General features: G+C 56.7%; 11 protein-coding genes across 11 annotated transcripts; 3 read left to right on the top strand and 8 right to left on the bottom strand.

Annotated features, from left to right (window-relative positions):
• Positions 1-1,917: 1,917 nt before the first annotated feature.
• On the bottom strand, positions 1,918-3,061 carry L226DRAFT_469372 (uncharacterized protein; the record flags this gene model as incomplete). The annotated part of the gene is made up of 3 exons (XM_067676212.1): positions 1,918-2,412; positions 2,473-2,608; positions 2,667-3,061. The coding sequence occupies 3 exons, from the start codon at positions 3,059-3,061 to the stop codon at positions 1,918-1,920; spliced, it is 1,026 nt and encodes a 341-aa protein (XP_067531451.1).
• Positions 3,062-5,591: 2,530 nt separating this feature from the next.
• On the top strand, positions 5,592-6,771 carry L226DRAFT_538479 (uncharacterized protein). Its single transcript, XM_067681505.1, has 2 exons — positions 5,592-6,593; positions 6,670-6,771. The coding sequence occupies exon 1, from the start codon at positions 5,690-5,692 to the stop codon at positions 6,512-6,514; it is 825 nt and encodes a 274-aa protein (XP_067531450.1). The 5' UTR covers positions 5,592-5,689; the 3' UTR covers positions 6,515-6,593; positions 6,670-6,771.
• Positions 6,772-7,100: 329 nt separating this feature from the next.
• Positions 7,101-8,624, top strand: L226DRAFT_574336 (WD40 repeat-like protein; the record flags this gene model as incomplete). Its single annotated transcript, XM_067685016.1, has 8 exons — positions 7,101-7,107; positions 7,169-7,266; positions 7,420-7,550; positions 7,610-7,692; positions 7,758-8,012; positions 8,074-8,230; positions 8,307-8,544; positions 8,601-8,624. The coding sequence occupies 8 exons, from the start codon at positions 7,101-7,103 to the stop codon at positions 8,622-8,624; spliced, it is 993 nt and encodes a 330-aa protein (XP_067531449.1).
• On the bottom strand, positions 8,489-10,857 carry L226DRAFT_615827 (uncharacterized protein). The gene is made up of 3 exons (XM_067686830.1): positions 9,009-10,857; positions 8,601-8,952; positions 8,489-8,544 (listed from the first exon to the last, which is right to left on the bottom strand). The coding sequence occupies exons 1-2, from the start codon at positions 10,639-10,641 to the stop codon at positions 8,924-8,926; spliced, it is 1,662 nt and encodes a 553-aa protein (XP_067531448.1). The 5' UTR covers positions 10,642-10,857; the 3' UTR covers positions 8,489-8,544; positions 8,601-8,923.
• Positions 10,858-10,915: 58 nt separating this feature from the next.
• L226DRAFT_538476 (high affinity methionine permease) lies at positions 10,916-13,953 on the bottom strand. Its single transcript, XM_067681504.1, has 8 exons — positions 13,452-13,953; positions 12,643-12,985; positions 12,531-12,592; positions 12,412-12,473; positions 12,217-12,357; positions 11,521-12,160; positions 11,258-11,460; positions 10,916-11,195 (listed from the first exon to the last, which is right to left on the bottom strand). The coding sequence occupies exons 1-8, from the start codon at positions 13,672-13,674 to the stop codon at positions 11,172-11,174; spliced, it is 1,698 nt and encodes a 565-aa protein (XP_067531447.1). The 5' UTR covers positions 13,675-13,953; the 3' UTR covers positions 10,916-11,171.
• Positions 13,954-16,647: 2,694 nt separating this feature from the next.
• Positions 16,648-19,797, bottom strand: L226DRAFT_547542 (glycoside hydrolase; the record flags this gene model as incomplete). Its single annotated transcript, XM_067682505.1, has 4 exons — positions 16,648-17,501; positions 17,557-17,696; positions 17,751-18,444; positions 19,278-19,797. The coding sequence occupies 4 exons, from the start codon at positions 19,795-19,797 to the stop codon at positions 16,648-16,650; spliced, it is 2,208 nt and encodes a 735-aa protein (XP_067531446.1).
• Positions 19,798-20,475: 678 nt separating this feature from the next.
• Positions 20,476-20,682, bottom strand: L226DRAFT_425626 (uncharacterized protein; the record flags this gene model as incomplete). Its single annotated transcript, XM_067674637.1, has 1 exon — positions 20,476-20,682. A coding segment is annotated over one exon (207 nt), but the record flags the coding sequence as incomplete, so codon positions are not given.
• Positions 20,683-20,769: 87 nt separating this feature from the next.
• Positions 20,770-21,018, bottom strand: L226DRAFT_448609 (uncharacterized protein; the record flags this gene model as incomplete). The annotated part of the gene is made up of 1 exon (XM_067674921.1): positions 20,770-21,018. A coding segment is annotated over one exon (249 nt), but the record flags the coding sequence as incomplete, so codon positions are not given.
• Positions 21,019-21,182: 164 nt separating this feature from the next.
• L226DRAFT_469430 (uncharacterized protein) lies at positions 21,183-22,057 on the bottom strand (the record flags this gene model as incomplete). The annotated part of the gene is made up of 5 exons (XM_067676217.1): positions 21,183-21,371; positions 21,438-21,578; positions 21,632-21,693; positions 21,750-21,811; positions 21,864-22,057. Coding segments are annotated over 5 exons (648 nt in total), but the record flags the coding sequence as incomplete, so codon positions are not given.
• Positions 22,058-24,190: 2,133 nt separating this feature from the next.
• On the top strand, positions 24,191-25,901 carry L226DRAFT_525611 (uncharacterized protein; the record flags this gene model as incomplete). Its single annotated transcript, XM_067678980.1, has 11 exons — positions 24,191-24,231; positions 24,300-24,334; positions 24,393-24,553; positions 24,619-24,620; positions 24,695-24,756; positions 24,828-24,922; positions 24,996-25,081; positions 25,136-25,137; positions 25,203-25,356; positions 25,406-25,504; positions 25,568-25,901. 11 exons carry the CDS (start codon positions 24,191-24,193, stop codon positions 25,899-25,901), a joined length of 1,071 nt encoding a protein of 356 aa, XP_067531442.1.
• Positions 25,902-26,049: 148 nt separating this feature from the next.
• On the bottom strand, positions 26,050-27,448 carry L226DRAFT_538472 (uncharacterized protein). The gene has a single exon (XM_067681503.1). It carries the CDS (start codon positions 27,223-27,225, stop codon positions 26,389-26,391), a length of 837 nt encoding a protein of 278 aa, XP_067531441.1. The 5' UTR covers positions 27,226-27,448; the 3' UTR covers positions 26,050-26,388.
• Between the last annotated feature and the right edge of the window lie 398 nt (positions 27,449-27,846).

Raw genomic sequence — 27,846 nt, 5'->3', positions numbered from 1 at the left:
ATGACTTATCATCAGCAACCTCATATTTGGGAAAGACAACCTTCATGAGCCCGACACTTTCGTTCATCTGAAACGAAATGCAGGAGATCACCGGGGGCGAATGAGATATAGTTAGTGTGGTCCCCTTGGGACGAAGCTCTCGTCGAGTCTAACGAGATGTACGGAAACGCAGTATCTTCAGCTAGACCTGTTTTGCTGACCCATCGCTCTCAGATGCGGTGCCACGATTTGCTTCCCTGACATTGCGGCTAAGTCGTTCTTCTATAACGAGACCCTCCGCAATGACCTTCACAGCGAGCCACGATGGAACGAGCGTATGGAATGGGAACACCCGGCAACCGCAGGCGACAGTCCCAATTTCCTTCATGCGCAGGAGAAGCTCGTTTCGCATTGCCTGAACACCCTGGATCGTTCTAATCTGGGGTATACCGGTACTGCGGTAAGGGTCAGGGATCTGGCTGCTTTAGCGGATATCCTCGATGGACCCGACTCCACAATCAACCTATGGACTCAGCATCACGGAAGCATCATTGCAAGCTATCTGATGAAACGTGCGTTACCTTTGGGTCCTCAAATTCCTGTGCATAAGTGACCAACGACGTTTCCAGTATATCCCGAGGCAGGCTGCGACCCTGCTTGAAGTCGGTGTCATTAGTAGCCTGAACTCATTCCTTGGCAGCGTGTAGGGGAGATCGTCATCACTGACCCAGTCAATCCGGTCGAATACACAGAAGAGAAGGGCTATCTCGTGAGTACTTGCCTCCCTTGCATGAAGTCGCCTATTCCAACGCTCGAGTATGAATCTCTTCGTAGATGACTACCTGCTCAAGACAGCCGTTGAGGTGCGTACTGCCAAGTCCCGAGATCGGTAAACGCACCGTTATAATGTTATCTTCTGCCATAGTACATAGGCTCGGAGCTTATCGGATGGAGGTCGGTAGCTTGACGCATTATTTCAGATAAATGAACGTGTTGTGTTGACCGAGTCTTTGACCTCAGGCTACAGTACCCAGGAGCAGGCTCGCGAGAGCATCTTTGATATGGAAGTAGATGAAGGGACGCACCAGCTGCTCCAATCCTCGAGACATATCATGGTGCCTAATGTGTTCCGCACTATGAGCGTGCCCAGGGCCGATCTCGGCCTTGGAGCGATGCCCCTTGTTTGCGGCGACAGCTTCGAAGAGTACAACACAGGCGGGCCGTCAACTGGGAACTACATTGCGGATAACATCGACAGTGCACCACTGATCAGTAAGTCTCTACTCTGATGTCACTTCAGAAGTCTGACCCATACGTTCCTCGACTAGCAAGGAGCGCGTTCCCGACGCTGCAATACCTGTGCCATCTTTGGCCTATTCGTGCGGCAGAACGCATTTCTCTCCGTCCGCCGTACTTCAAGACCGATCTCAGCGAGAACATGCTGGTGATGTTCCATCCGAAGGACACGTGGAACTACTTCGCCATGTCGCAGAGTACCGTCGGTACGGTCTGGCCTGGAGCAAAAGTGATCGGCGAGCTCGAATACGGCGTGAGCGTAAGTTCCCTCGATTGTCTTATGTGGATATTCAATTCACGTCGTCTTTGGGGCTCTGACAGAGCCAGGTGTTCAATTTTGATCACTGCGACACCGACATCATGATGGCCGAGTTCTTCCTTGGTCCTAACAATGTGAGTTCACTGCAGATCTGATCCCTACCACCGAAGCCCTCTAATCTCGTACTCAACTAGGCGCGTAATACTTCCATACCTTGCGATCAGCCTCCCTAGTCTGTCAGAGACATGTAGACCATAAGACCAAGATGGCCTGAACGGGGCGTAGAGACATCAATAGCATAACATTCATAGTGTGTGGTATCCTGAGGTCCGTCATCACGGTGTCAGAGAGCAAACAGCAACATGAGAAGGAGCGACAGTTGTTCAGAAGAAGAAGTCCATGAAACACCAGAGTGCATACGGGACAGAAATCAGACTGAAAATTCCCGGCACAGATACGCTGAACGCCGCCGACGCGGAGTCGAAGAGCGGTACCGCTTGGCCAATGGTCGAGTTGAGACAGTTGAGTAATGTCGTGTCAACGTTTGCGGGGATCGGGATCGGCTTCGCGTTCGCATCGCCAGTCAACGCCGCAGTGTTGTTGTACCCGTCGAGCGTCAACACTACACTGCTAGCACGATAGTACTGAACGGCCTGCTCGGGGAGAGGGTCCGTCGCAGAGCCGTTGATCGCTATTGGGGTCTTCGACGAATTAGCGTTCAACAAGCTTGAGCAATTGGTGTTGATCGTCGCGATGAGCGCAACGACGGTGCTGTTGTCCGCCACAACGTGGAATGTTGTACTTGGGGATGTGCGCGATGTGAATGCGGCCTGCATCTCGGCACCTCCGGGTCGCGACGAGTTCTGCGGCTTGCCATACTGATAAGTAGAAGGAATGTCAGTCGATGCGGCGAGTGATAGTGGCACTGATAGACTGACCTGGCTATTTCCACTGTGCAAGTACGTAGGCCCATAGCCATGATCTGGCCAGACCACCGGGTAGTAGTAGTAGGGGAATCCGCGGTCCACCACACCCGATCCACCGTAGGAGACTGGGTATCCACTGCCGTAGACCCTGGGGATTTTCAGATGAGCACGTTTGAGCCACAAAGAGGACCAGGAAGATCACGCACGACGAGCCGTAGACCCCATCGCGTGTCCCGCCACCGACAGAACGGCCGGCAAACGGCTGTCCTTGGGGTATCGTGGACACTTTGCTATCCCCAGAGCCGTATAGGGTTGCGGAGGACCTGCTGGATGCCGATCCGGAGACCGGGATTGTGGATCCCCTGCTGCCTAGTGGGGCGGATGAGCTGCCGCTGCTACCGCTACCGTCACTGGCATGACTACCACTACTGCCACTGCTACCCTCGCTACCGCTTCCGGAGCTGTGTGACGAGCTTCCATGGCCCCCGCCACCGTGTCCGCCACCGCCCCTGGGCTCGGGGACAGGAGAGCGCTTACGCAAGAGTTTGTCAAGAGCCCCTCCAGAGACGGACGCGTAGGAGGACAGGACGGGAATGTACATAGTGGACGCAGAGATCGAGCGAAGGTGGAGGTGGTGAGGCAGTCGGGTCCTGGCGGGGATGGAAGGGAAGCGAGGAAGACCACGAAGAAAGAGGTATACTGAGAAACCGAGGGCTTTATACTGTAGCACCGCACAGCAGCGCTCTTGCCGGGGAAGGACAACAACGATGCAGAGACCGCTGGAGTAGGCTGAATTATTGTCTAAAGGTTCCGCGAAGCAACCCAGCGCTCGAACCAGTTGGCTTTGGCAACGGGCGGCGGCGACGTTTACTTGTCCTTGGGCGGCGGAAGCGTTGGGAAGGGGGCGAGGAAGAGAAATACTGCGATGTCCATCCGCCCCGGTTTAGATATAGTCCAAATTGCATCACAGCAATACCGGGAGCTTGGAAGGCTTGAGAGCGGTATCGCATCCGCGGCGCGTCACCGCCACCCTGTCGGGGCAAGGCCTGAGATCACTGCCTCCTGAAGATTTGATCAAGTGCATACCTGATATACGACAGCGCGCTGGGACGACCATTGACGTGTGTTGACATTCGACTACTGTCATCAAAAAGGTCTCAAGACCGGAGCCGTTCGCAAACATACAACGCGCCTGCGACATACAACGATAGTAAGTAGTAACTGAGGCTGACGATGGCGGTGTATACAGAGTTCCAACCTTCGGTCATCTGATGGCATCATAAGTTCTCAAGTATCTGCTATGTTTATGAGTACAGCACATACCAACTTCTCGAACACATCGCTGTTCTAGCGCGACATACCACTGGTAGTAGATACATATCTTGACCTCTTCCGCAGAGTTGCGGTAAACCACTGGCACTTCAAGTCAATTGTCGAGACACTGTCAGCTAGTAAAGGGTTTTTTCAGGAGTCTCCGCTAAGAGATATCTGCTCACGCGGCGGTAGAATGTCAGGTTCAAGTTGCTCAAGCCGCAGTCACGGTGAGCGCTCACAGGCGCCTATGTCAGCCACGTGGAGTTCATCACCACGCTTCCTGCAGTCTTCCCTCCTCCTGAGTCCTCTGCCTCGAAGCTCCAAGTACTCTGTCACGAAGCCTGCCCACAATCACAATATATTAAGTGAAGTTAATACTTTAGGCTCAAATGTCTGATGTCCTGGACCACAAATATTCGCTACCGGAAACCGCCAACATGCATGTGTGGCTACAGGCATACCATTATCATGCTTCCAGAGCAAACCTCTGTTTCCGGCGCCGGGTACGATCTCGTCATTTTTATTGGGGATTCAACTGACGTAAGTACGTCACAGAACGATCTTCCATGCGTAGCGTCAACAGCGCGCTTGATCAGTTCTGTGGCAGACTTAGGTTCAGCCTGACATGTGTACTCGCACAAACCGCGGACGCAGGCTGCTGAAGGCCCTGCGGAAGCTCTGTTGTCAAGGTCCTTATCAGCGTATGTTGCCGTGCTGGCCCACGGCGGTGAAATGCGGAACTTGAAGGTCAGCTCCACACAGCTGCCAGTTCCAGCGTGGGTTCGAGACTGACAAAGCTGTAACAGTCTTGGTTCCTATCTTCTTGGCGGCGAAATACACGAGTCTCGATAGTGGACACTGGACAGACTAACTTCTTATAGTAGGTACCGCATCGTCAACGTCAACTTATGTCAATAGCGTACACTGCATCCGACGGGGCCGAGGCAGTGATGCCACTGATGGCGCTTGTTGCCCTTACTTTGTCCGGGCTCCCTCAGCGACGAGCATACCATGGTTCGTCTCGTCGGTCTTCGAATGTCTACAGTAGAGCTGCGGTACGTTATGTGTCTTGTCTTTTCACCGGTCGAAGCCGGTCTGACGTGCGGCATAAGCTCCTTTCTTCCCTCCGACACCTCCTGGTCGCAGGTCTCTGGATATGGGACCTGCCTTTCCGGGCGCGCAGTTACGACCGGTGAGATCGAGGACATTACCAATGTGCCCTAGTGCGTAGCTTCCCATTCTGAGGAGTACTGAACCGTTGCATTCCGCGTAGACCATCTGTTCGACTATGGTATACTCCTTGCGTGTCTCTTGCCTTGTGCTCTTGGATGTAGCAATGCAGAGCACAGGACGCGACGGCACCGCATGTGGTCGCGGGGCGATGCTCCCGCCCTGATAGTCGCGCAGACGCCATCATTCCACGTCGGCGGACCTCGTGTCCCGACGTAGGCCTGCCTCCCCGCCTTGCGTACGCTGGCGCGCCTCTCGTCGTAGACGTCTGTGGCATTGTCCGTGGCACCTCCAAGTGCGCTACGAGCTGCGATCTCTCCAGTCTTGCTATGTATGGCCGCACTAGCGAGTACGCTCCATGATGTGGTCCGTGCTGGCTGTGTGGATTTACATGCAAGGCGGGACAGGGAGGCGGCGCGTCGTCAGAGGCCTGGACAGAAGCAGTTGCGGGCGGGAGACATGTGCTCGCACTCACGCCCGAGTCACTGGCGTTCCTTTGTGCGCAGCCGGAGAAGGAAGTTCTGAGGTCACGTACCCCGAACTATATAAGACCATGTTTGGCAAGTTGCTCCTGGCCAACCACTCTCCCCCCAACCACCACTACCACCACTCTCTCCTCCTGGTTTCGTACGTCGACCTACAGCCACTTTAACACGTCTAACGGCCACTCCCACCGTAATCCGCGATGGACACGAAAAAGAAGGTTCGCTTCGCGGATCTTCCGCGGACACCCTCCCCCTCTTCGTCGAGTACAACGTTCGCCTCGTCTCCAGGGCCGACTACACCACCCCAGCCGTACCCCGCACAATTCTCACCAATAGTCGCTCGGCCCACAGAGCACCCACCGACCACCCCTGGGCCTAGTGCTGTACCGCTACCATCTCCTCCATGTATCCCTGTCGTAATCAACGCCGAGGTCGACGGTGCACCGAGCATCGACCCGCTACTTACTGCTCCTCACCATTACGCTCACCCCCCGCCGCTACGATGGGACGTCGGCGAGCACCCAAACAGCATCAAGCTCGGGAGCATAGGCTCACCTCGAGCCCGGGATCTATCTCACGAGGACCTCGCGAGCTGCGCCGTGCGCAAGAGTGCGAACGGCAGCCCTATGATGCTCACGCGCATAACCCTCGTTTTTCCGGGCCTTCCACTCATGGTCGAGATCAAGCCCGCTGATGCACCAATGTGGACCCCGACTCCGCTCCTCTATCTCACTGTTGGCGACGTCCTCTACGGCCTCTATGAGGCGCTACAAGTATCGATCCGCAGGCAGGAGTTCGATGCGCTCAGCAGAGCGCATCGGGATGCTGTCAGCAGGGTGTTCTATGGTAGGATCGCAAGAGATCCTGAGAGCTACGACCAGAACATGCGTCGCGGCGTGCGACGCATCGACTATTTGGGCGAGATGCGCCGGTTCGTGGGTCTCCGGCCTGCGGCCGGGATAGAGGTCCCAACTGGCAAGAGGAGAGGCGAGGTGTTTGTTGTGGTTCTAGCCCCTGCTCATTAGGTTTACTGTCTCTATCCGTCCTCCTGCCGTGACCCTGGCACGATCCTCGATACCATTCTCTTGTTTCATTCCCTGTACGGTGAGTCATTCTATGACGCTCTATGATGTTATCTCTGATTTATGTGTTATATCTTTTCACTATGCGCTCACTGCAGTTGTTGTACCACCTTGAATGTAATGTATTTGCAGTGGAAGCTACTTACATGTTGGTCGTCCCCCCGCGGTATGCATGTAGTTATAACATCAACAAATCAAACACAGTTGTCATAAAGACTACTTCATACTGAGCTACTACCACTTTGGTCCTTCTGGAATTGCGGAGGATAGACTGTACCCATTGCAGCCATGCAAGAGCCTTTCATTGCGTCATAGCCCAAAAGCGGCGGCGGTTGTTTGGCAAGAGCCTGTGATCCTAACAATTGCATAAGCAAACACAACAGGCCGTTAGCGCCCTTGTCCAGTTCTCTGCGCGTCTTCGAGTCCAAGTTCGCTTGCTTTGTGCGCCCATCTCGCCGTCGACATACCCATCCCAGTTCGTGGACTTCTCTTGCTGTCTTTGCTTGCTTTGACACTGTCCGACCCGACCATGTCTGGTAGGACTCTGGGGATCGCATTGCCTTGTCCTACGGTTCGCTCAATTCGCTCTTATGACAGACCAAATCGAACTCGCGTCGCCACCATTCGACAGCGTGTCCTCTGTTCGATTCTCACCATCGAACCCTTCGCATCTGTTGGCATCATCATGGGACACGGTGAGTCGCGCTTCATTCTGCTTCTGACTTGGAGGTGGCGGGTAGAGGAGGCGGGAAGGAAGAAGGGGGGACATACGAGAGGAAGAGCTTGGGGGAGGGCTGGGATGCTACTGGGTACATTTTTTGAATACATGCTCATATTTCTGTTACTAGACTGTGCGGTTCTACGACGTTGCAACGAACGAGCAAAAATCCAAATATGACCACCGAGCAGCCGTCCTTGCATGTTGCTTCTCGGACGCCACTCATGGCTACAGCGGTGGACTGGACACCTCAGTACGCGAGTACGTCCTCACTCCCCTGTCGCTGTCACTCATTAGACTGAAGTTCGGCGTGCATATAGGTTGGACCTGCAGACCGAGCAGATCAAACACCTTGGTCAACATGCGGACGCGATCTCATGTATGAACTATTCACACGATCAAAGTAAGTTCCCTCTCCGCTCTTCTGTTCTAGCGTATATTAACCATGGCATGTCGTGACCCCGCCAGACACCCTCGTCACCGGTTCTTGGGACAGGACAATCCGGTTCTGGGACCCGCGCGCGTCCAATCACCAGACATCCTCTCACGACCTCCCCGAACGCGTCTATAACATGGACCTCGTGAAGAATATCCTCGTCGTCGCGATGGCCAGCCGGCTCTTCCACATATACGACATCCGCAAAATGGATGCCGTCGCCCAGACGCGGGAGAGCAGCTTGAAGTTCATGACGCGTGCGCTCGCGTGCATGTCTGATGGACTAGGTACGTCTGATCTGGTCATTTATCATGTCTGGCCGGAATTAGATGTGTATATGCGCTGCAGGCTTCGCCACTGGCTCGGTGGAAGGGCGTATCGCGGTGGAGTATTTCGACCCCAGTCCACAGGCCCAGGAGAAAAAGTACGCGTTCAAATGCCATAGACAGACTATCAACGACGTCGACCACGTATGGCCAGTCAACGCGCTCGCGTTCCACCCCGTGTAAGTCCTTGTTTATTGGCGCTCTCGTAATTGACCCCATTGTACCTGACATGATGCTAACGCGGCCATTCTCCAGCTACAACACGTTCGCGTCTGCAGGTTCCGATGGCACCGTCTCGATCTGGGATCACAAGTCCAAGAAGCGACTGCGGCAGTACCCGAAGTACAACTCTCCCGTGCCCTCCATCGCGTTCAACTGCGACGGGACGAAGCTCGCGGTAGGCGTCAGCTACACGTGGGAGGAAGGCGAGGAGGGCGCGAAGACTGCGGAAAGGCCGGCGATCTACATCAGGAACGTCGGAGAGGAGGTTAAGGTGAGTATATGCATTCAACCTCGCAGCGTTCAGGTTGATGACAGGTGGGCTTCTAGCCGAAGGGATGGACTGGCAGCTAGGCGGCTGCTCCTGTCTGATATTGAGCTCATCTTATTGTGTGCGCTGCTGCAAGCGCGGTATTCTATGGCAATGTCATATGTACTAGTCCGGGAACGTCATGGTCTTGGGCAGCGTGACGCAAATGCAAGCAGGCTGTATCGGTAGGTTGTATGGTTACTGACTGCATGTAGGAGCGCAGGGATCGAGAGGACCACTTCCAATATGTCGTTCGTCTTATCTGGTACGTATTCATTACATGTTTCGTCTTTCAGAATGGAATCACTACTGGGTCCTATCGTACAGGGGATATCGCAAGTGGTCAGTTTGGTTCGATCGGCTTCCGGCGTACTGCATACTCGTCACTGTCAGCAATAGTCAAATCATCGTGGTAAGGATGGACACACCTTTGTGCTCTTTCTTCCTCGCCCACTTCACCTGTGATTCAGTGAGCTTCTTTGGTCCCCCGATAGCAACCGTGAATGTTTCCCAATCCTTCACCTCCTGTTTGAAGGTTTCTCCGAGGAAGAACGAGGCGACGCGGTGCCACTTGCCCTCACGATGGCGCTGTACCGCGATCGCGCGCACGGGCGTATGATCGCTGAAACTGTAAGAAGCCAGGCTGGACAACCGCCCCTCGACCCCGACATAGACGATCGTCGTCTTCGTCGTCGACGTCAACGCCTTGTGCTTGTCCACGATCCACTTCTTGCCTTCAAGATCCGTGACATAGTAGGTCTGGCCGTCGGCGCGCAGCTCGATAGACCGATTCGCCGAACCTGGAGTCGCGTTCCCCCGCTTGTCGGTGGGTGTGATAGCGGCCGCCCTCGCGCGGATGCAGAGGTAGCCGTCCTCATCGATGACCCCATACGGTGCCTCCCTCAGCCACCATTGCGACATGTAATCCCCATCCATCACCTCTGAAACCTCTCGCTTTCGTCCATCCACCATCACGGTCGCGCGCCCAGACACAACAGAGTCCGGGAATGCCGGGAAGCTCGAGAGCTGGTCAGACGGCGGGAGGTGAAACGAGGCTCCGATCCAGCTCGCGCTGTGCCGCGCGTCCATGATGGCCTTCGCAAGCGCGACAGTCGCGGATACGCGGTCGTTCTTGTCAAACTTGCTCGGGTCCAGCGACACGCGGAACAACCCCATGATGCTGAAGATCATGTCCGCCGAGAACGACGACGTGCGCATGAGCGCGCTCCGCCAGACCGCACTCTCCCCGGACTCGCTCCCCCTCAACCGCAGCGCGCCCATCGTCGCCCACACCTGCGGTGACGCAGACTTGCTAAAGATGCGGACAGGCAGGACGGAGCGCGGCTCGCCGCTCGCTGGCGAGAACGTCATCTTGCCGTCGAGACAGAGCTGGAGGATGTCGTCCGCGTCCGCCATCGCGCACTTGCGCGGGACGACCTCGACGATGCGCCCGCTCGTCGCGCCGCTGTACGAGCCGGGGCCGTGCGCCCACGCGAAGAGGACGAGGGACCGCTCGGGCGCGAGCAGCTCCTGCAGCGTCCACGCGCGGTGGATCCAGGGCGTGTCCTCGCCGAGACGCGCGATGCGGTTGATGCCCGCGGGGAGGATGAAGGAGACCGTGGCACGCTTGTAGACGGCGTACATCTGCTGGATCTGCCACGACTTGTCCTCCTTGTTGGTCTGCATCAGGCAGACGCGGTCGAGCCAGAGCAGGCGCACGCCCTCGTGCAGCGCCGCGGCGCATACATGCGAGAGCAGCGCGGTGCTGATGCCCTCAGCCTTCTCTGCGCCGCGCGCGTTGAACGTCGGACGCGGGGTCGACGGGGGCGAGGGGTCCGGGTACCCGTACCAGACGTAGGAGACCGTCGCGTAGGGCTGGTTCTTGGGCGGGAAGAGTGACCCGGTCTCGTAGATGCGGAGCTTGTTGTGCTCGAGGACCTGCTCGCAGTCGATGAAGCGGATCTCGCCTGGGGTGCCGCAGGTCGAGAGGTCGACGCGGTGCCCGATGAGTGCGCGGATGGATTTCTCGTAGATCGTCTTGAGCCTGAAGGTCTCGGGCATGGTTCGTTCGCTCGCTGTCTCTCTAGCGTGTGTGATGAGCAATCCGAGGGGTGGGTGCTGTTAGGTTCTGCTTTGATGTTCGACCATGAATCGCCGCAGCCTAAGTAGTATGGCTGCAGATGGTACTGCGCATCCAAACCACAACTGACGCGCACGACCTGTTCCAGTGTCTTAGGCGAATCCACTGGTGGTATCAGGTGGCTTTGGAGCAGCGGAATGTCGTAACACTAACTAGAGGGCTATGCAGCAATGTATGCTCCGTCTTGCATGCCGCGGGGGTGTATTTCTGTCTATTTCGAATACGTCTTGCTAATGGCTTCAGGCACCGCACGTGGTCATGGACTGTGGGATGGTAGTGTTCAACTGCAACAACATCGTCAAGGACGGTAATTACCCTACAAGGACAAATGGCAAGCAAGCACAGGGTGATGGGGGTATGCACGAAATAATAAGTTATTCCCAGATATAAGCGTACAGCGCGTCCGCAAGGTCGTCATGGCCGGATGGTGGCCTCAGCATCGGGTATCCATCTACTCGATTTTTCTGTGCGAAAACTGCGATGCGGAGTGCGTCAGTCAAGTGCAATTAGACGGACGGTAGTAGCTCGGGGACGTACCAAGGTGACAGTCGTGCCGTCCTCGAGCTTCTCCTTGCGCGGGACGAGCTCGTATCCGAACCACCCGGGCAAGATGCGCCATGCGGCCCAGTAAAGCACGCCGAAGGCCATAATCGCAATGCCGACGAGGCAGTATAGGTAGTATGGCAGCGGCGGGGTGTCGCCTACTCCGTTTGCCGGGTGCAAGAAGGGCGCGACGAGCACTACAGCATACTCCGATCAGCCAACCCCCAGTTGATGGACGCGTTAGACAGAACACTCACAGAAGACAGAAGCAGCCAAGAAGAACACCGCGATCGGCCACCACACCTTGAACGGGCGAGGTACGTGCGGCTTCTTCCACCGGAGCCAGAACAGGCCGATGACGATGAAGAAGTTGATGATCTGCTGCGGATAACCCTCGACGTCGAGGATGAACGGGTACGCGACCGACGGCGGGGGACCAATGATAATGATAACCGACGGGATGAGGTGGATGATCAGCCCAGGCAGTGGGGACTTGCCCGTGGGCCAGTTCGACGCCCAGAATCGGTTCCCGAAGGGCAGCGGGATACCCTCCTTTGCCAGTTCCTGGTTGATGCGAGCAGCTGCGAAGGTGACCGTGATCACGTTCCCCAGTGCGCTCAACGCGACGAAGACAGTGAGCGCCTTCTGTGCCTTGGCGCCGAATACGTTGTGGAAGAAGAGACTGGCGACGGTCACGCCCGACTTGGAAATCTCCTCCTTGGTCGCAGCGGCGAAGTACGACACGTTCGCAAGCAAATACAGGACAGCGCAGATACTGAGTCCAAGCGGGCCGGCAATCTTGAGCGTGCGCACCGGGTTCTTGACGTTGTTGAGCACGTAGTTAACGTTCGACCAGCCGGCGTACGCGTTGAGCACTTTGAACGTCGCTGTCGCATACTGCCAAACTATCAGCACACACGAGAGGATAGCCAACATGGGATAGGGAGACATACGTCGTTACTGCTATGCGAGCTGCCTGCGAACGCGTTGCGGAAGTTCGCGTGCGGGTCCGGGATGTGGGTGCGACCAGAGAGGACGGCCCAGCCGGTGATGACGATGAAGACGAGAATAACAACCTTGAACAAGCTCAGGCCCTGGAAGACACTTGCGTTAAAATCAAACAAATCTCACAGATATCACCTGCTTACGTTCATGACGTAGACACCCAACCGGGGAGTAAGACCGTGCAGGATGGTGACGAATCCGATCACTAGAAGGGGAGCATAATAAGGCGTCGATCACACTGGGAACGAGAGTGGATGCGTACCTCCAAGTGCAATGCCACGGGTGACCCATCGATCAGCGGTATGACCGGCGGCGACCAGGATGCTGAAAAGCTTGTCAGAACGAGTACTTCCTGATAGAGATATCTGACTCACTTCTGCGCGAAGACGATACAACCTGCCGCAGTGAACCCGAGTATGATGGCGTTCGCCGCAAAGATGACGGTGACGAGGTATTTTGGTTTCTTGTACACCGCCTCCAGGTAGACCTTCTCGCCTCCCGATCGAGGAAACATCGTGCCGAACTCGAGCCATATGAACAGCCCACAGAACGAAAGCACGAAGCCCAGGACCCAGAGCATGAGCGACGCGCCGACAGATCCTACGGAGCCGAGGATCGACGATGGTGTCGAGAAGATACCAGTACCAATGATACGACCGACGATGAGGAGCGTGCATGAAAACACGCCAAGATGGCGTCCGAGACCTCCCGCAGCATCTGACAACGGGAATAATATGGTGAGTATTTGCATTCATGTCGGGGGATCGAGGAAACTCATTGAGGCCGGCCGCGGGCCCGTCCGTCTAGTATAAGGGGCAGGGGCAATGTGATACGCCGTATATGGGATTGAAAGGTCCGGCTGCACCTGACGCGTCTTATTGTGCAGAACGCGCCATGTGTGACGCCAGCCAACATCGCTTAGGAACTGGACATGCCAGCTTCGGCCAAAGCGAGTGGTTGACGCTGTCAGATGCAGCTAGATGACCCCAGGCTACTGTCGGGACGAGAGCCAGCTTCACGCCATACACGGACCACGGCGAACACACCGAGGCACCGACCGTCTGACGGGATTATACTGTACGTCCCTCGACCTCAAGTAACAGAGTGGGAGGCCGCGATGTGCACATAGCGTGCACCAGACAGCCGAAGGGAAGGATCATCAATGTTGTGCCAAGATACTCACCTTCTTCGAACGAGAGTCCACCCGGATTGAGATCCGGATCCGCGGAGGTGGTGACCTCTTTTGACGCGACATCGACATCACTGTCTCCATCCAACTTCGCTCGCTTTTCCTCCAGGTTCTCCTCCACGAGCACGCCAGCCGTCGTTGGACTACTGGCCGTCGAGCCCTCACGCTGCTTGAGCGACGGGAGGTACTTTCGTATGGATCCCAGGGTATAGGACATGTTCGCCGCCGCCAGAAAACAAGCAAGTAAGAGTGAAAAACGAGAAAGACGGCGAGGACGAAGGCAAGAAGGAAGGGAGCGGTCCCTGTCGTCGGTCCTAACAGGACGCGGAGAAGAGATATATAAACACGACAGGAGCGCGGGAGAAGAGATAACGAAGTGATACGGAGCTGGCATATAAGAAGCAGCGGACTTACGTTGTGGGGCATGTGGGGTGCCGCTCGGTGCATATCGCAATCCGAATGCATCATTGCGCATGCTAGCGACTAGTGGGACTTGTTGCGCCAATCTTTCGACCTTGAAGGATGCATCAGAGACCTATATTTCCTCTGCGACGCGTCGACGGCTGTCGACGAGGAGATGATGGATGCCAGCGACGCCTCGGGCCCAGTTGGAATCGCGCAACCGATATCGTGTTCGAGTTGAGACCGCAGCGGGGAAAAGCCGGCTTCGCAGCTTCTGTTTCGCGTCTTCTCCGCGAACCTCGCTTGATAAAGATTTTCGGAGGAGGTTGATAGTGAACATACATGGCGTGGTGGCGGGGAGAAAGACGTGCTCGACGCCAGATTTGATCTCACTGGGCCATAGTTGATGATCCCATCAAAACTTGATCGAGAGCTGTACATCTCCAGGCTTCTCCAGGCTCTACAGCAGCCAGTCTACAGCTGTTTACAACCGTTCTCGAAACGATAGAGCCCCTCGAGACAAGTGCACATCATGCATGGATTTTACAGTTCTTTAGGCAAGAGATGTTCACCAAGTCGCATCGGTGGTACTCAGAGTATGTAGAGTACTGTAGCAATGACATCGATTACCCTGCATGGATACAACGCACGAAACTGCCATTTTGGCATCCATATCTCCCCAGAGGGGTGCGTATACAGCTTGTCGCAAGATCGTTATGCGGCCACATGCGGGCCTGGGTATCGGGTAACCATCTATTCGATTTTTCTGCGCGAAAACTGCGAGCGTGTTAGTGAACCTTCGATAGAGAACCAGTGTAAGGCTGGGGACGTACCAGAGTGACAGTCGTGCCATCTTCGAGTTTCTCCTTTCGTGGAACGAGCTCGTATCCGAACCACCCGGGCAAGATGCGCCATGCGGCCCAGTAGAGCACGCCGAAGGCCAAAATCGCGATACCGACGAGACAGTAGAGGAAGTACGGCAACGGCGGGGTGTCGCCTACCCCGTTCGCCGGGCGCAGGAACGGCGCAATGATAACTAGGGAGGCACACCTGCGTCAGCCACACACACAACCCAGCACAAAACAGGGCGAACGCACGGAAAACGGCAGCAGCTAGGAAGAACACTGCGAGCGGCAACCACACCTTGAACGGACGATGCAAGTGTGGCTTCTTCCAGCGGAGCCAAAAGAAACCAATGACAACGAAGAATTTGATGATCTGCTGTGGGTAGCCCTCGATGTCGAGGATGAACGGGTACACTATCGACGGCGGCGGCGCGAGGATAATGATCGCGGACGGGATGAGGTGGACGATCAGCCCGGGCAGCGGGGACTTGCCCGTCGGCCAGTTCGACGCCCAGAAACGGTTTCCAAAGGGCAGCGGAATGCCCTCCTTGGCGAGCTCCTGGTTGATGCGCGCTGCTGCGTAGGTGACGGTGACGGCATTCCCCAACGCACTCAGCGCGACAAAGACACTGAGCGCCTTCAGGGCCTTCGCGCCGAACACGTTGCGGAAGACACCTAGGAACTGCAGACTGAACGGAGAGAGACAACCGTTGGCGATCAAACAGCGCGCGTAGGTTTGAGGTCGGTTCGGGACACCGGGCCGCCTTGCTGCAACTCGAACTTGACAAGGACCGTCTCATGAGGCGATGAGCCGTTTCGGAGAATGTATGCATCGGTTCCGAGGACTATGAGTATGGTAGCTAGCAAGCGACATAGCAATGGGAAGCCAGCACGGTGGACGACTGGAATGTATGGACTCATTTTATCGTCACAAGGAGTTGAGACGTCTCGTCAACGTGAAGGAGGTGTTGCGCGCGATGACCGAGCGGCTGAAGGCGGCGGAACGCGATGCGGCCGGGTCGAAAGGGGGGAAGGGGGGAGGGTAAGCTGACGCGAAGGTGCCGGAAAAGTCCTTGAGTGGCAATACCGCAGTACTGGTGCTCGTGCGTTGGGTTACAGATTGCGTCTGAGCACAGCGGGTAGCATGTCCGTCTTCAAGGCATCGTAGGCATCTCCCCAAGCTGCGCACTGATGCGTGTCATTGTCAGTGCAGCACATTCGAATACTATGTTGCAGACTTCCCGTACTTGATCAGTATCTTCTCGAGATCTTCTCGAGTCCCCTATGGTCAGAGTAGCAGCCTTTGGAAACTGGGCCTGCAGAGGGCGTGAGCAAATGAACCAGACAACTTCAACTTCAACTTCAACCTCAAGCTATGTAGTGCATCGCGGAATTCGTGGTGCCGGCGCCGATGGCAACCATCTATCTTGCCAAAGACCCTCCATCGTCCCACATCTCCCAATCTGCACCACAACATGGAACCGAACGCTATCTGCATTCTGCGAAAAAGATAAAGAAGCCTAGCTACTGGTATTATAACGTCCACTGGCATGCGCGTACCGTATACGTGTGTGTATGTGTGTGTGTGTGTGTGTGTTCGGATGGGGTTGACAAGGGCGCGTAACGAGTGATGAGTAACAATACACTGTGTTACTTCATGAGCGGGTTCGGGATGTCCGTAAGGCGCACGTCGTCAACCGAAGAGGAATAGACGGAGGGAGGGAGGCAAGGGGGAAAGTGAGCGTAGCGAAGGAGATAAGTCATCGTAACTAAAGTCCGTGCGTCATAGCTGTGCGAGAGAGGAACCGTCTGAGAACGGAAAACGGAGGAGTGAGACGGAGATAGGGAGACGGGAAGACGGGGGGCATGGAGACAAGGAAAGGGCGCGGGCCAAGAGAGACAGAGAGAGGGTATCCGCAGCTGCTCAGACCAAAGCAAGACGCTCACCGCGACGCAGGGACACACCCCGAGACCGGGATCTGCGCATCATTAGCGTCCCACGCATCGGGGTATGCACAGCCCGCAATGGGCGTGAAAGCAGGCGTGGTATCGCTCGCGTCGAACCATCCATTGCCCACGCTGACCGTCGCGCTCGCGCTGAACGAGGGTGGGGGCAGCGTCGAGATCGTCCCCGTCGGCGTGTACTGCGGGATACTCGCCATGCTCGCCGCAGGGATATCTGTCAGCGACGCAGGCGGCCACTGGAGGCTCTGCGTCGCCGACGCTGCAATGGTGCCCGCGCTCGCACCACCGGTCATCCATGACTGGTAGTCCCCGTCGAACGCGGCCATGTTCGCGCCGAGGCTCTCGCACTTTCCGAGCGCCGTGTGCGGGTCCTTCGGCATCCACCCCTGCTCGAGCCCGAGCTGGTACGACCACAGCGGCGCGCGGACCGTGTTCGTGGTCGTCGAGTTGCCGATCTTCCACGTCCAGAAGAACCAGTCGCCGAGCGCGTCCATGCTCGCGAGCGCGAAGTTCAGCAAGCCCTGCTTCGTCTCGTCTGACCACGACTGCCAGTCCTCCCAGTAGTCGCAGCCCGCGCCGTAGTTCGTCCCGCCCGCGGCGCCCGTGGAGGTGATGCCGTCGATGAAGAGGCCGCAGTCGTTCATGCCGTTGCTGAACTCGCCTGCAAGCGTCACGCCAAACGCGCTACGGCTGTTGTTCATGCTCGCGCCCCATGAGTTGCAGGCCTGCAGGGGCCACTTGCCACCGAAGCCGCCAGTGGTGTCGCCGTCGGCGGTGATGTTGACCGGATCGCGGTTGGGTTGGCTGTTGAACGCGAAGTAGGGGTGAGTGTCTGAAGACGACGAATGTTAGCTTTAGACGACGTGTGCAGATATAAGGAGACGTACCGATAGCAACACGGTCGGAACCCGAGAGGAAGCCTGCCCAGGCGGCAAGTTCAAGGAACCCGTTGTGCAAAGAGATCATCGGGCCGTTGCCCGCGCCAGTACCAGTGATGCCACGAACCATCTCGTACGCGTGGAAGTAGCTGCATCGGAATCAGCGAACGCCGTCATCAGAGTCTGACCGGAGAGACACTCACAAGGACTGAACCTGGTCCTCTCCGATCTGGTTCAAGACTGGCTCGTTGACCATGCCAAACATCTGGACGACGTCCCTGTACTCGGGCTGGGAGATGAACTCGGTGATGATGCGGATGTAGTCGAGCGACCGCTCCGCATTCGCGAGTCCCATGACCCCCTTCAACCAGTTGATCGCGCCCAACTTGCCAGAGTGGTTGTAGCCGTTCTGCGAGCCGGGCATCGTGTGCAGGTCAAGGTTGACCCGGATGCCGTACTTGCGCGCCCAGCCAAGCACACGGAGGATGTAGTTCCAGCACGTCCGCGCAAGGAATGGCTCTACAACCGTCGCGCCCGTAGTGTCCACACCGACGTTGTCCCACTTGTTGATCGCCCAGAACGGGATCGGGAGACGCACCCAGTTCAGGCCTGCGCCTGCGATCTGGGCCATGTCTTCCTCGGTGAAGAAGGTGTTGTAGTGGTCCTCGAGCGTCTGCTGGAGCTTGTCGCCGAGGAGCTGGCTCAGCGTCCACTCGTCGACCGCGCCGACGTTCTGCTCGTACAGGCTCGGAACGATGAAAGGCTCGAGCACGAACAGCCCGCCGAGGTTCACGCCCCACATATGGTCCTTGCCCCACGTCCAGGTCTCGTTGAGCGCGGGCGTCCATGAGTTCGGACGAGCGCCGTTGTTGAAGGGGTCCGCAGGGTCGTACACCCCTGTAGAGAAAGATCGTCAGTGTCAAGTCCGGAAAAACACGGCGCAGTACAGAAGTAGTCGTCGTTCCACATGATAGCGACATGTGTGCACTAGACCACAGGCCTAGTGCGACCGTCGATGTACAATAAGTATAACCTCTCTGCGACAGACCTCGCGGCAGCAACGCAGACCGAACGCATGAGACCTCGGGCCGAGACGCATGCTCCCACGCGAGCACACAACCCCACCTCCGCCAACGCGCGCGTGCGAAGCGATCGTCACACATACAGGAGGCGTGAGTGCGGTCAAAGATGATGAGCGTGAGTACAACACCTCGCGAGCGGTCCGACGTCGGGCGCGTCGTCCGACAGCACGTCCACTCGTGTCTTGTCTGGCGCAGCCGCTGAGACACGCCTACCCCGCAGACCTGTACACACAGACGCGCTCCGACGCGCTCCGACGCGGGGCGCACACATTGCGCTCATCGAATGCCGGTTAGGAGTCGTCTACCGGGGTGGTTCTGTCCCGTGCGGCCTGAGCACCCACTTCCCCGTTTTCGAGGCTGCGACGCAGTGCCACTAGCGCATGCAAGGCATGTGCGAGGAGGGAATGGAAAGCGTCCGATACACAGCTCGTCACGGCCGCAATCGAAGCCCTCCTTCGACTCTTCGCGAACACGCCCACCCTCGTCATACGAGCTCTGTAGCGAACTAGCATGAATGTAGACGACCAACATGCGTCATCCTGGCAAAGCAGCACGCAGAGGGGAACGCAGGAGAGGCGCCCACAGAGAAAAGCTCGGAGCGAGAGAAAATGCAGGGAAAAGAGAACGGTGGAGAGGAAGAACACTCACAATATCCGCCGAACGAGTTCTTGTACGTGAATGTCGTGCCGTCATCCTTCGTGACCGTGCTGCCATCCCCGCCAGTCGTGATAACGCTCTGGGGCTTCCCTGAGCCGTTCCCGTTCCCGCTCGTAGAGTTCCCCGTGGTCGAGCCGGAGTTGCCTGAGCCCGAGGAGGAAGCTGCGCTTCCGGAGGTTGAATTGTGCTGGTTGGGCTTGACGGCGACGAAGTAGACGGGGAGGACGACTGCGAGTACGACGACGGCGACGGCGCCGAAGATGACCACCCAGAACCAAGGACGTTTGTAGAGGGGACGAGCGGGGGATGGATCCTCCGAATCGTTGCCGTAGGTCTCCTTGTTCTGTGGTGGGAGGAATGGGGAGGAGTCGCCCGGGGTGGAGGTGAGGGAGCGGTCTGGCTGGAGACCTATTGGAGGAGCGAGGTAGTCAGAGCCGCGAGGGGTGCCGCCAGAAACAGTCGAGTCAATGAGGCTCTCCCGCGGCTGCTCATACATGTTGTAGCCGGACATGGTGAGAGACCACGGTCAAGCAAGCGTAAAACGTGAAGGTGCGGATGCCGGGAGAAAGTAGAGTTCGGCGTATATGAACCGCACTCGCAGGGCGCGAGTGCAGAGGGCCGAGGAATAGGAAGGGAAGGAGGCTAGGGCAGAGATCCGGACGGGAAGGACTGGCCAGAGTTAAAGGCTACGGCAGCGCCGAGAACGCTCACATGGCGGTCTGCATGCCGCAAGGCCAATTATTTCGAGCGGCCATTTCTTGTCCTAAGCCCGTCCCGTAGCCTGTCACTCGCATAGCCTCGAGCCCCCTTCCGACACTGCTAGCACCCAACTGCCATCGCCACCGAGCGCGACGCCGAGCGCGCCCCCAAGGCTGAGCGCAATAGGAGTTGCACGGCATGCAGAGTCCTCGAGTCTTCAAAACGATTTGCGGAGAGTGAACCATGCCGAGAAAACATCCGTCTCCATCGATAGACTTGGTAAGTCATCGGAATGGAGAAACGGGAGTTGTTACGATCGAGGTCGGTGCCAATCCTCTTGAGCCGCCGCCACCAGCGCCCATCGTTGCATCGTTGCATCCATTGCCATCCACAATCCACCGCCTTTCACCGCCAATCGAGGGGAGTCGAGGTTAACAGAAAGCTCACCTTCGCTAGCCTCGTTGGATGCGCCCTGTAAGGACGGAGTGCAAAAGACGTTGTCAGGCCGGGTATGGTTCTTCGTGCGCGTCGCTTCGAGAGTTGGGAGGCTGGGTGGGAGAGCCTGTTCGAGGCTAAACCTGGTGAGGTAGTTGATGAGCACCTCTGCGCGTCGGAGGTTGTCGGTAGTGAAAAGGTGGTGGTTCGCCGGGTCGTCCCAGCTCGGGTGGTGGCGGTTGAAGTCTCCTAGCCAGATCAGTTGGTCGTGCTCGCCGTCGGGGTCAATTGCGAGGGTCCGGGTCGCTCTTGAGGCTGCATTCAGAGCGGTGTCGTGATCTCCATCGACGTACAGGTTGAGGAGGTGGACGACCCGGTCTTGAGTGCGGATGGTGATAGCGGAGACGTAGGAGTGACGAACTGGAATGGGGTTCCATGAGTTAGTGGAGAGTCGTGTGTTGACGAGCAGGAGCGAGCGCGTGCGGCTCGCCCCATCTGCGCCGTGAACTGTCGGGTAGACAACCCGCCAGCCCGGCGTGCTGGCTGTGAGGCCCATGTGGGTCAGGCAGGGTTCCTGTAACGCAATGATGTCGTAGTTAGTGATTTCGGGGTCGCCTAGGAGGTCTTGCTGCGCGTCGTTGGACTTGTTGACATTCTGTTGCCTGGCATTATCGTGCGTGTCGACGACGGCGTATTGCTGGCGGGTGGCGACGAAGCTGGGCGTTTTGAAGGCGGCATGATGTGTGAATGACCCAGGAATATCTAAGTACCTAATGCTAGTGCCAGCCCCAGAGAGAAACCGCACTCTCCAAGCCTCCCCCTATGAGGTCGGAGCGTGGGAAAAACCGAGCTGGTGGTGGTAGTAAGCCAAGAAGGGTCCCCGTTGAGCACCTTGTTTATGACATACCAGCCGGCGTACGTAAACAGCACTTTGAACGTAGCTGTAGCATACTGATCAATGTCATACGGTGAGCATCGCGAGACACCTCATGTCACAGTGTACAGAAGAGGACGTACATCATTACCGCTGTGCGAGCTGCCTGCGAACGCGTTGCGAAAGTTCACGTGCGGGTCCTTGATATGAGTGCGACCAGAGAGGACGACCCATCCAGTAACGACGACAAAGAGGAGGAGAAAGACCTTGAACAAGCTCAGTGCCTGGGATGGTCTGCATCAGCCCCGGAAACCGTTCTGAAGCGTCGGCAGCTCACGTTCATCACGTAGACACCCAGCCTCGGGGCGAGACCATGCAAGAGAGTGGCGAAAACAATCACTGTGCGAGAGGTTAGCATCCAGTCATCCACGTCAACTATCACATAGAACACCTACCTCCCACTGCGATGCCGCGGGTCACCCATCGATCAGCAGTGTGGCCAGCGGCGACCAGGATGCTGAAAAGGCTATCAGTACGGAGCTTACTCCTGGCAGACACACTCGGCTCACTTCTGCGCGAAGACGATGCACCCCGACGCGGTGAATCCAAGCAAGATCGCGTTTGAGGCGAAGATGACCGTGACGAGGTACTTCGGCTTCGTATACACTGCTTCAAGGTAGACCTTCTCGCCTCCCGATCGAGGGAACATCGTGCCAAGCTCGAGCCAGATGAACAGGCCGCAGAACGAGATGATGAAGCCGAGGACCTAAAGCATGAGCGACGCGCCGACGGACCCTACCGAGCCGAGGATCGACGAGGGTGTGGAGAAGATACCACTGCCAATGATATGGCCGACGATAAGGAGCGTACAGGTGAACACGCCGAGATGACGTCCGAGGCCTCCAGCCGCATCTGCGCAAGAGGAATGTCAGTCAGCTTGCTTCGTGGCTCGTCCAGGCGGAGCCGGGTGAAGACGTGAATCTCGCGGATTATAAGTAATGAAACCGTACCTTCTTCGAACGAGAGTCCGCCGGGATTGAGATCGGGATCCGAGGAAGTGATCACCTCCTTGGAAGCAACATCGACATCGCTGTCGCTATTCAGTTTCCCCCGCGTCTCCTCCTCCACGAGCTCATCGGCGGTCGTTGGGCTGCTTGGTGTCGGGCGCTCCCCCTTCTTGACAGGTGGGAGGTAGTTCCGTAGCGATCCCATGGTGTTAGACATAATCGCCGCCGCCAGAACACAAACCAGAGGACGAAGAATGACAGAGCGACATGTCAGGGGAATATAAGAAGCAGCGGATGCTGCATATCGCAATGCGGGTGCAGCATCGCGCACACCGGTCACTGTTGGGACGGCTTGGCTGATTATCCAGCCTCGGAGGATCCATCAGGTACGCGTATTCTCTGTACGTCCGACCTACGGGGAGATAATGTGTGCCACCGACTTGGGCCCGTTGTCAGTCTGGAAGCTGACTAGATGATTGCGTAGCTGGTATCGTTTTCGCATCGCTGCCAATCAGGGAAGACCGGGCTGAACAGCCTATGCTTCGCATCTTCGCTTGATCTTTGTTGAACCTGGAGTTTCAGAGGATCTTAAGAGTTGAAACGTCGAGGGTCTACCTGGACGGAAGAAACGATGGCGTGGTGGCTGCTCAAAAGACGTGCTGAGTGCTCGACCCAGATTCGATCTCGCTCAGTGATCCGATCAAGTTCGAGGCCCCCGTCGCTAGCCGTCATTCCTTCAATTCGAACAACTTGCCAAGTTTTTTCATCTTCGTCTTCCCTGCAGCTCGCAATGCTTGCCTTATGATGCATGTCTGAAGACTGGGATGACCTTGTAGCCCCTTGACATGCGTCATCACTTATTCAGGCATCTGATATCAGGAGTTGACAACCCTCGGAAACCATGTTGAACCAGAATAGATCATTCCGACCTCAGCTTTTGGAAGGTACCGTCAAGACCGTCTGAGGCGAAGGGGGATGAGCACATCTGGCGATGCAGTGGTGTAACAGACAGCTCGACAGTCGTCATCTTCTTCGCGCGCCAGGTCAAAGAGAAGCCCATGCCTCCCCGGCACCTCGTCTCATGACAGTCCGTACGCCGGATCGCAGCGAAAAGTGCTCCTCGGAGGTATTTTTTTCGCTGGAGGTCTTCTGATGCTGATAGAACTGGGCACGTGCCCCATCTCCGAGCGCACGACGAATCGCTGCTACCTGGAGCTTCCTTTCGAACGAGCGATAGCTACAACATTCATCTTGGCAAACTTCTCTCCGAGTGCTCCGGAGGAAGCACGCGCCTGACGGTGACGACACAGCGACGCAGTAATCAGTACTTGTGGTGAGTGCTCGGCACGACATTGAACTCGTTATGTGCTGATCAGGACAGCAGACGCGTATATATGTCACGGTCATACTTGTACCGTCCATTTCTGGCCCCGCGGCCACCTCCAGGATTTGCATACCACAAAATTCTAGTCGCCTCGGGTCCGGACCCCCCAGACGCAGGCGTATGCGATAGCGTCTATCTCGCAACAATTTGAACAAAGTTCCTCTCGGCGTGACCCTTCTAGCGTATTTTCAATCCACTTCTGCGTTCTATCTCCTCTCCAGGCAGGTGTAGACCAAGATGTCTCCCGGTGAGTTCTCCGTTGCGCAGTAACGCACGGGAGAATGCGCTCAAGCCTTAAGCTCTGGCAGATAACAGATGTCCGCGGCTCCGCTTCGTTACGACATTACCAATATATACCCACCCCAGCTTAAGCCTGCTGTGGCTGGCAATACATAAAAGGGGCTGTGAAGGTCGCTTGGTCGGGTTCTCCCCTCGGGCATTCCCTCTGCTTACGCTTGCGTCTCGCACGACACGACGTGACACGACACCTTAGGTGACAACTTCCATGTCTTCCAACGATGACATCGCCTCTGAAGACTTGACCTTGTGAGTGCTTCACCTCCGAGTGGCTTGCGTATGCGTGGATCCCGGGCCCTACTGACACAGATGCATAGTCTTATTTCCAACTACTTCGCCAACGCAGGATCAAGTGCGTACTTCTGTGCTGCACCACTGGTCAACACCTCCCTGATTGAGTCATCGTGCAGGTCTGGTCGTGTACGAGTACATGATCACCCTCGGGCGGGAAGTCGAGCTATTCTGGAGAGGCAGGCTCACGGGCGCGGCGATCCTCTTCTTCTTCAACCGCTACCTCAGCTTGGTAGTCGACGTGTACGGGCTACTGGAGAACATGCACGTACCTGACAAGGTGAAACTCCAAGCTTGCGCATCATCGTGTTGCCTCCTAATCATTGATGGACGTGTGTCGTGCAGATGTACGTTCAGCCGCGTTGTCTCCTCTCGACAGCGATAGGAACTGATGTCGTTGGTCTATGGTCTCCACATGCAGTTGTCCGAACGTTGCGAGGTCAAGCAAGGCACTCGATATTCTGCAGTACTTTCCCTGGGCAGGTACGCGCCGCACCCTTTGCATGCCACCTCCCATGCAACACAACATATCCTCATTCAATTACGCCTGTCAGTGTTTTCCGCGCTACGAGCTTTCGCGCTCACGAAGAACTGGCCATTAGCAACACTCATCTTCCTCTTGTCTATGGTCCCGCTCGGGGTCAACTTCGTACGTCCAGTTCCTCAGGCCATTCCGCTTGCCCGTAACCTATTCTGATTATCACCTCTGTAACCGTGTACAGGCTCACTTCGCATTCAACTCAACAGGCGCAAACTTCTTCACAGGGTGCCTAACAACGGACGACGTTAGCTCGGAATTGGCAAAACAGTGCGTATCCCTCTTCCTTTGCCGTTTCTGATACCGCGCTCAACCGTCACGCAGACGTACGTAACCTGAAGTAGGAGCATCGTGCTTTCGAGACTCACACGACCTGCTATTGCTATTGAAGTGACGATCGCCTCCCGCACATGCCTCATCACCGCGGACATCCTCCTCATCTACGTCACCTGGTTCAACATGTACCGGCGTACGGGTCCGCGACATCCTACTGTTCAGAATCGATTCCTGAACGTCCTCCTCCGGGACGGCACAGTATACTTTGTGTAAGTTGCATCTTCCTATACGAGTGTGCACTTACAAATTGCGTAATAGAGTCTTGGCCATCCTGAATATCCTCCACCTGACGCTATCGCTCCTGTCGATTGAATACTCCATCAGCAACATCAGTTTCGTCACCCAGTTCTCCGAGCCGTACGTCACGTTCGCTTCGCTCTCCCTCTGACCTCACTCTAACCCAACTGACCTCGCCTACAGCATCACCACGATCCTCATTTCGCGCTTCCTCATGCACCTCCAGTCCGCGAACCGGCGGGTCCTGCACCTCTCCTCACTCGATGGGACGCTCGCCGCGTCCTCGCAGACGGACACGCTCGTGTTCGAACGCGTCGTCGGTTCGCTTGGGGAGTCGCTTGACGCGGAAACGTATCAGTACGACGTGAAGAGCTCAATTACCGTTGACGTCGATGTCGTGGAGTTGGGCCATAACACAGAGGATAATGGAGGGAAGGGGGAGGAGGAGGCCATGGAGATGACGCCCGTGTCGCCGTCGAGTGTCGGCGGCGGTCGCTTCGAACCGTCTACGGCATGATTTGGAAACATATGAGATCATTAGTCTCGGGTATAGAGGTGTGTGTCGTCGGGTCTAGTCTCTGATGGAAGACATGCTGACGAAGCTCAATTGCACACAGGATTTGTGCATGTTGTACGAATACAGTATAGCCATACCAGGGAAACCCCGTAATGATAACAGTACCTACAGTAATCCTCGATGTTCAGTATGGCATGTCGCGGTCGTGACAACGGGTATAACTCGATAATATTCATCGATAGTAGTAGCAAGTTCTGTACAGTATATGGACTATAGTGATGGGTATCGTATCGTAGTCAGGTGTGTAGGTATAGGTAAGAAAGCCTTCCTGAGGCGGGGTATCTCGTAACTTAGTTCATACCGAAGTAAGCAACCCTTGTCCAACTGTCTAGTGTCCAGGGATAGTCCAGTCACAAGGTCCATAAGTCATTCGAGCCCAAGGGTCAGCCAGAGATGATCCAAGCGCACTCAGAGCGCACTTAGACAGTCAGCGAACAGAAGCAAGTTCAACGACGAACACTTCGCCTCTCCGACATCCACGCGGGATTTCCCCACCCTCAGCCGGACGCAAGCCTAAGAACCGCCGCGTCTCGCCCAAATAGTCGACGTTGCGCACCCCATAGCGCATGTTCTCGTGGTAGTTCCTGCGATCGCTCGCCAGCCGTCTCTCGAACGCCCGGCTCACCGACTCCCGACGGGAGCGGCTGAGTGAATCGAACTCACGCCGCCCGGCCGATAGCCTTAGAGCCCTGTACAGCCCGTACAGCACGTCCCCGACGGTGAGGTACGGCAGCGAAGTCGACGTCCACAGGGGTCGGCCTTCCGGCAGAACCTCGACGATGAGCGGATGACCGGGGAAGACGAGCGTGATGCGCTTGAGCATCATGGGGCTGCCGTTTGCGCTCTTGCGCACTGCGCAGCTCGCGAGGTCCGAGTGAGACAGGTCCCGCGCTCCGGGCGAGCCAACGCTCCCGAGCTGGATGTAGTTCGGATGCTCGGCGACGTCCCACCGGAGAGGCGGAGGATGGGCGTGGTGATGCGGGACAACGAGCAGAGGGTCGATGGCTGGCCCCCGCTCCGGTTCGACGTTGCTCAGCCCAAGAGCAGAGAAACATGGGGGAGAGGGAACGACTGGCATGAATGGGGGAACGCGCTGCTGCCATGCAGGGATCTCGGGAGGCCGGAAGACCGTTGGGATGACCGGCGCAGGGAATGGCTGCGGAGGGGTGAATGGTCCCGGTGATGAGCCCAACGAGGAGCTGGACCACGATGGGGATGGGGTTTGTGGTAGGTCCGCAAAGCGAACCCTCTTCTGCGCGGGCATTGCTCAAGTTGACGGGTTATGGTATGTTTTACGGTCAGTGGTCGCCTTGCTTGTGAAAGAGCAGAGGAAAGCGGGTTAAAGGGTAACGATATGAACTCCTGTATCTCACCTTTTATACTCGGTGTCCATTGCCATGGGCTGCGCGCAGGGCACTGGTGAATTGGCAAGTCAGCGAGACCTACTCGCCGACAATGGCTACTTACTGCTCGAGCGTCGAGACACGTTCCCCTCCTAGGCTCAAAGCATAGCCAGCGCGGAACATATCCTATGGCGCACCCGCAGTCGATGCCAAACAGGGCAAGGCCGAGCAACATGCAGTGCATCTCCAGGCCACGAATGGCATCTTGGGCGATGCTAGGGATGTCGGGCACAGCGGGCGCGTCAAAGGCCTTGGGGCGGGACCTTGAGCGCAGACCGGAACACGAGGAGGGCCGACGTGGGATACTAGGAATTGGGCGGCGGCGCCTGCGCGCTGGCAACATCTCGCCGTGACAGATGTATCGCCCCCCGACCACATTCGCTGCGGGCTCGTCTGCCCGAGTGCCATACGAGCGTTTCACACTCAAGCCGCCGTCATGATCCAGTCATCCAGTGGTCGGTCTGGGGCAGAGAAACACTCAC

This window comes from Lentinus tigrinus, assembly GCF_003813185.1.
Source record: "Lentinus tigrinus ALCF2SS1-7 unplaced genomic scaffold L226scaffold_33, whole genome shotgun sequence".
Taxonomy (NCBI): domain Eukaryota; kingdom Fungi; phylum Basidiomycota; class Agaricomycetes; order Polyporales; family Polyporaceae; genus Lentinus; species Lentinus tigrinus.
The sequence above is the reverse complement of the archived record's forward strand: the minus strand, read 5'-3'. Positions and strand labels throughout refer to the sequence as shown.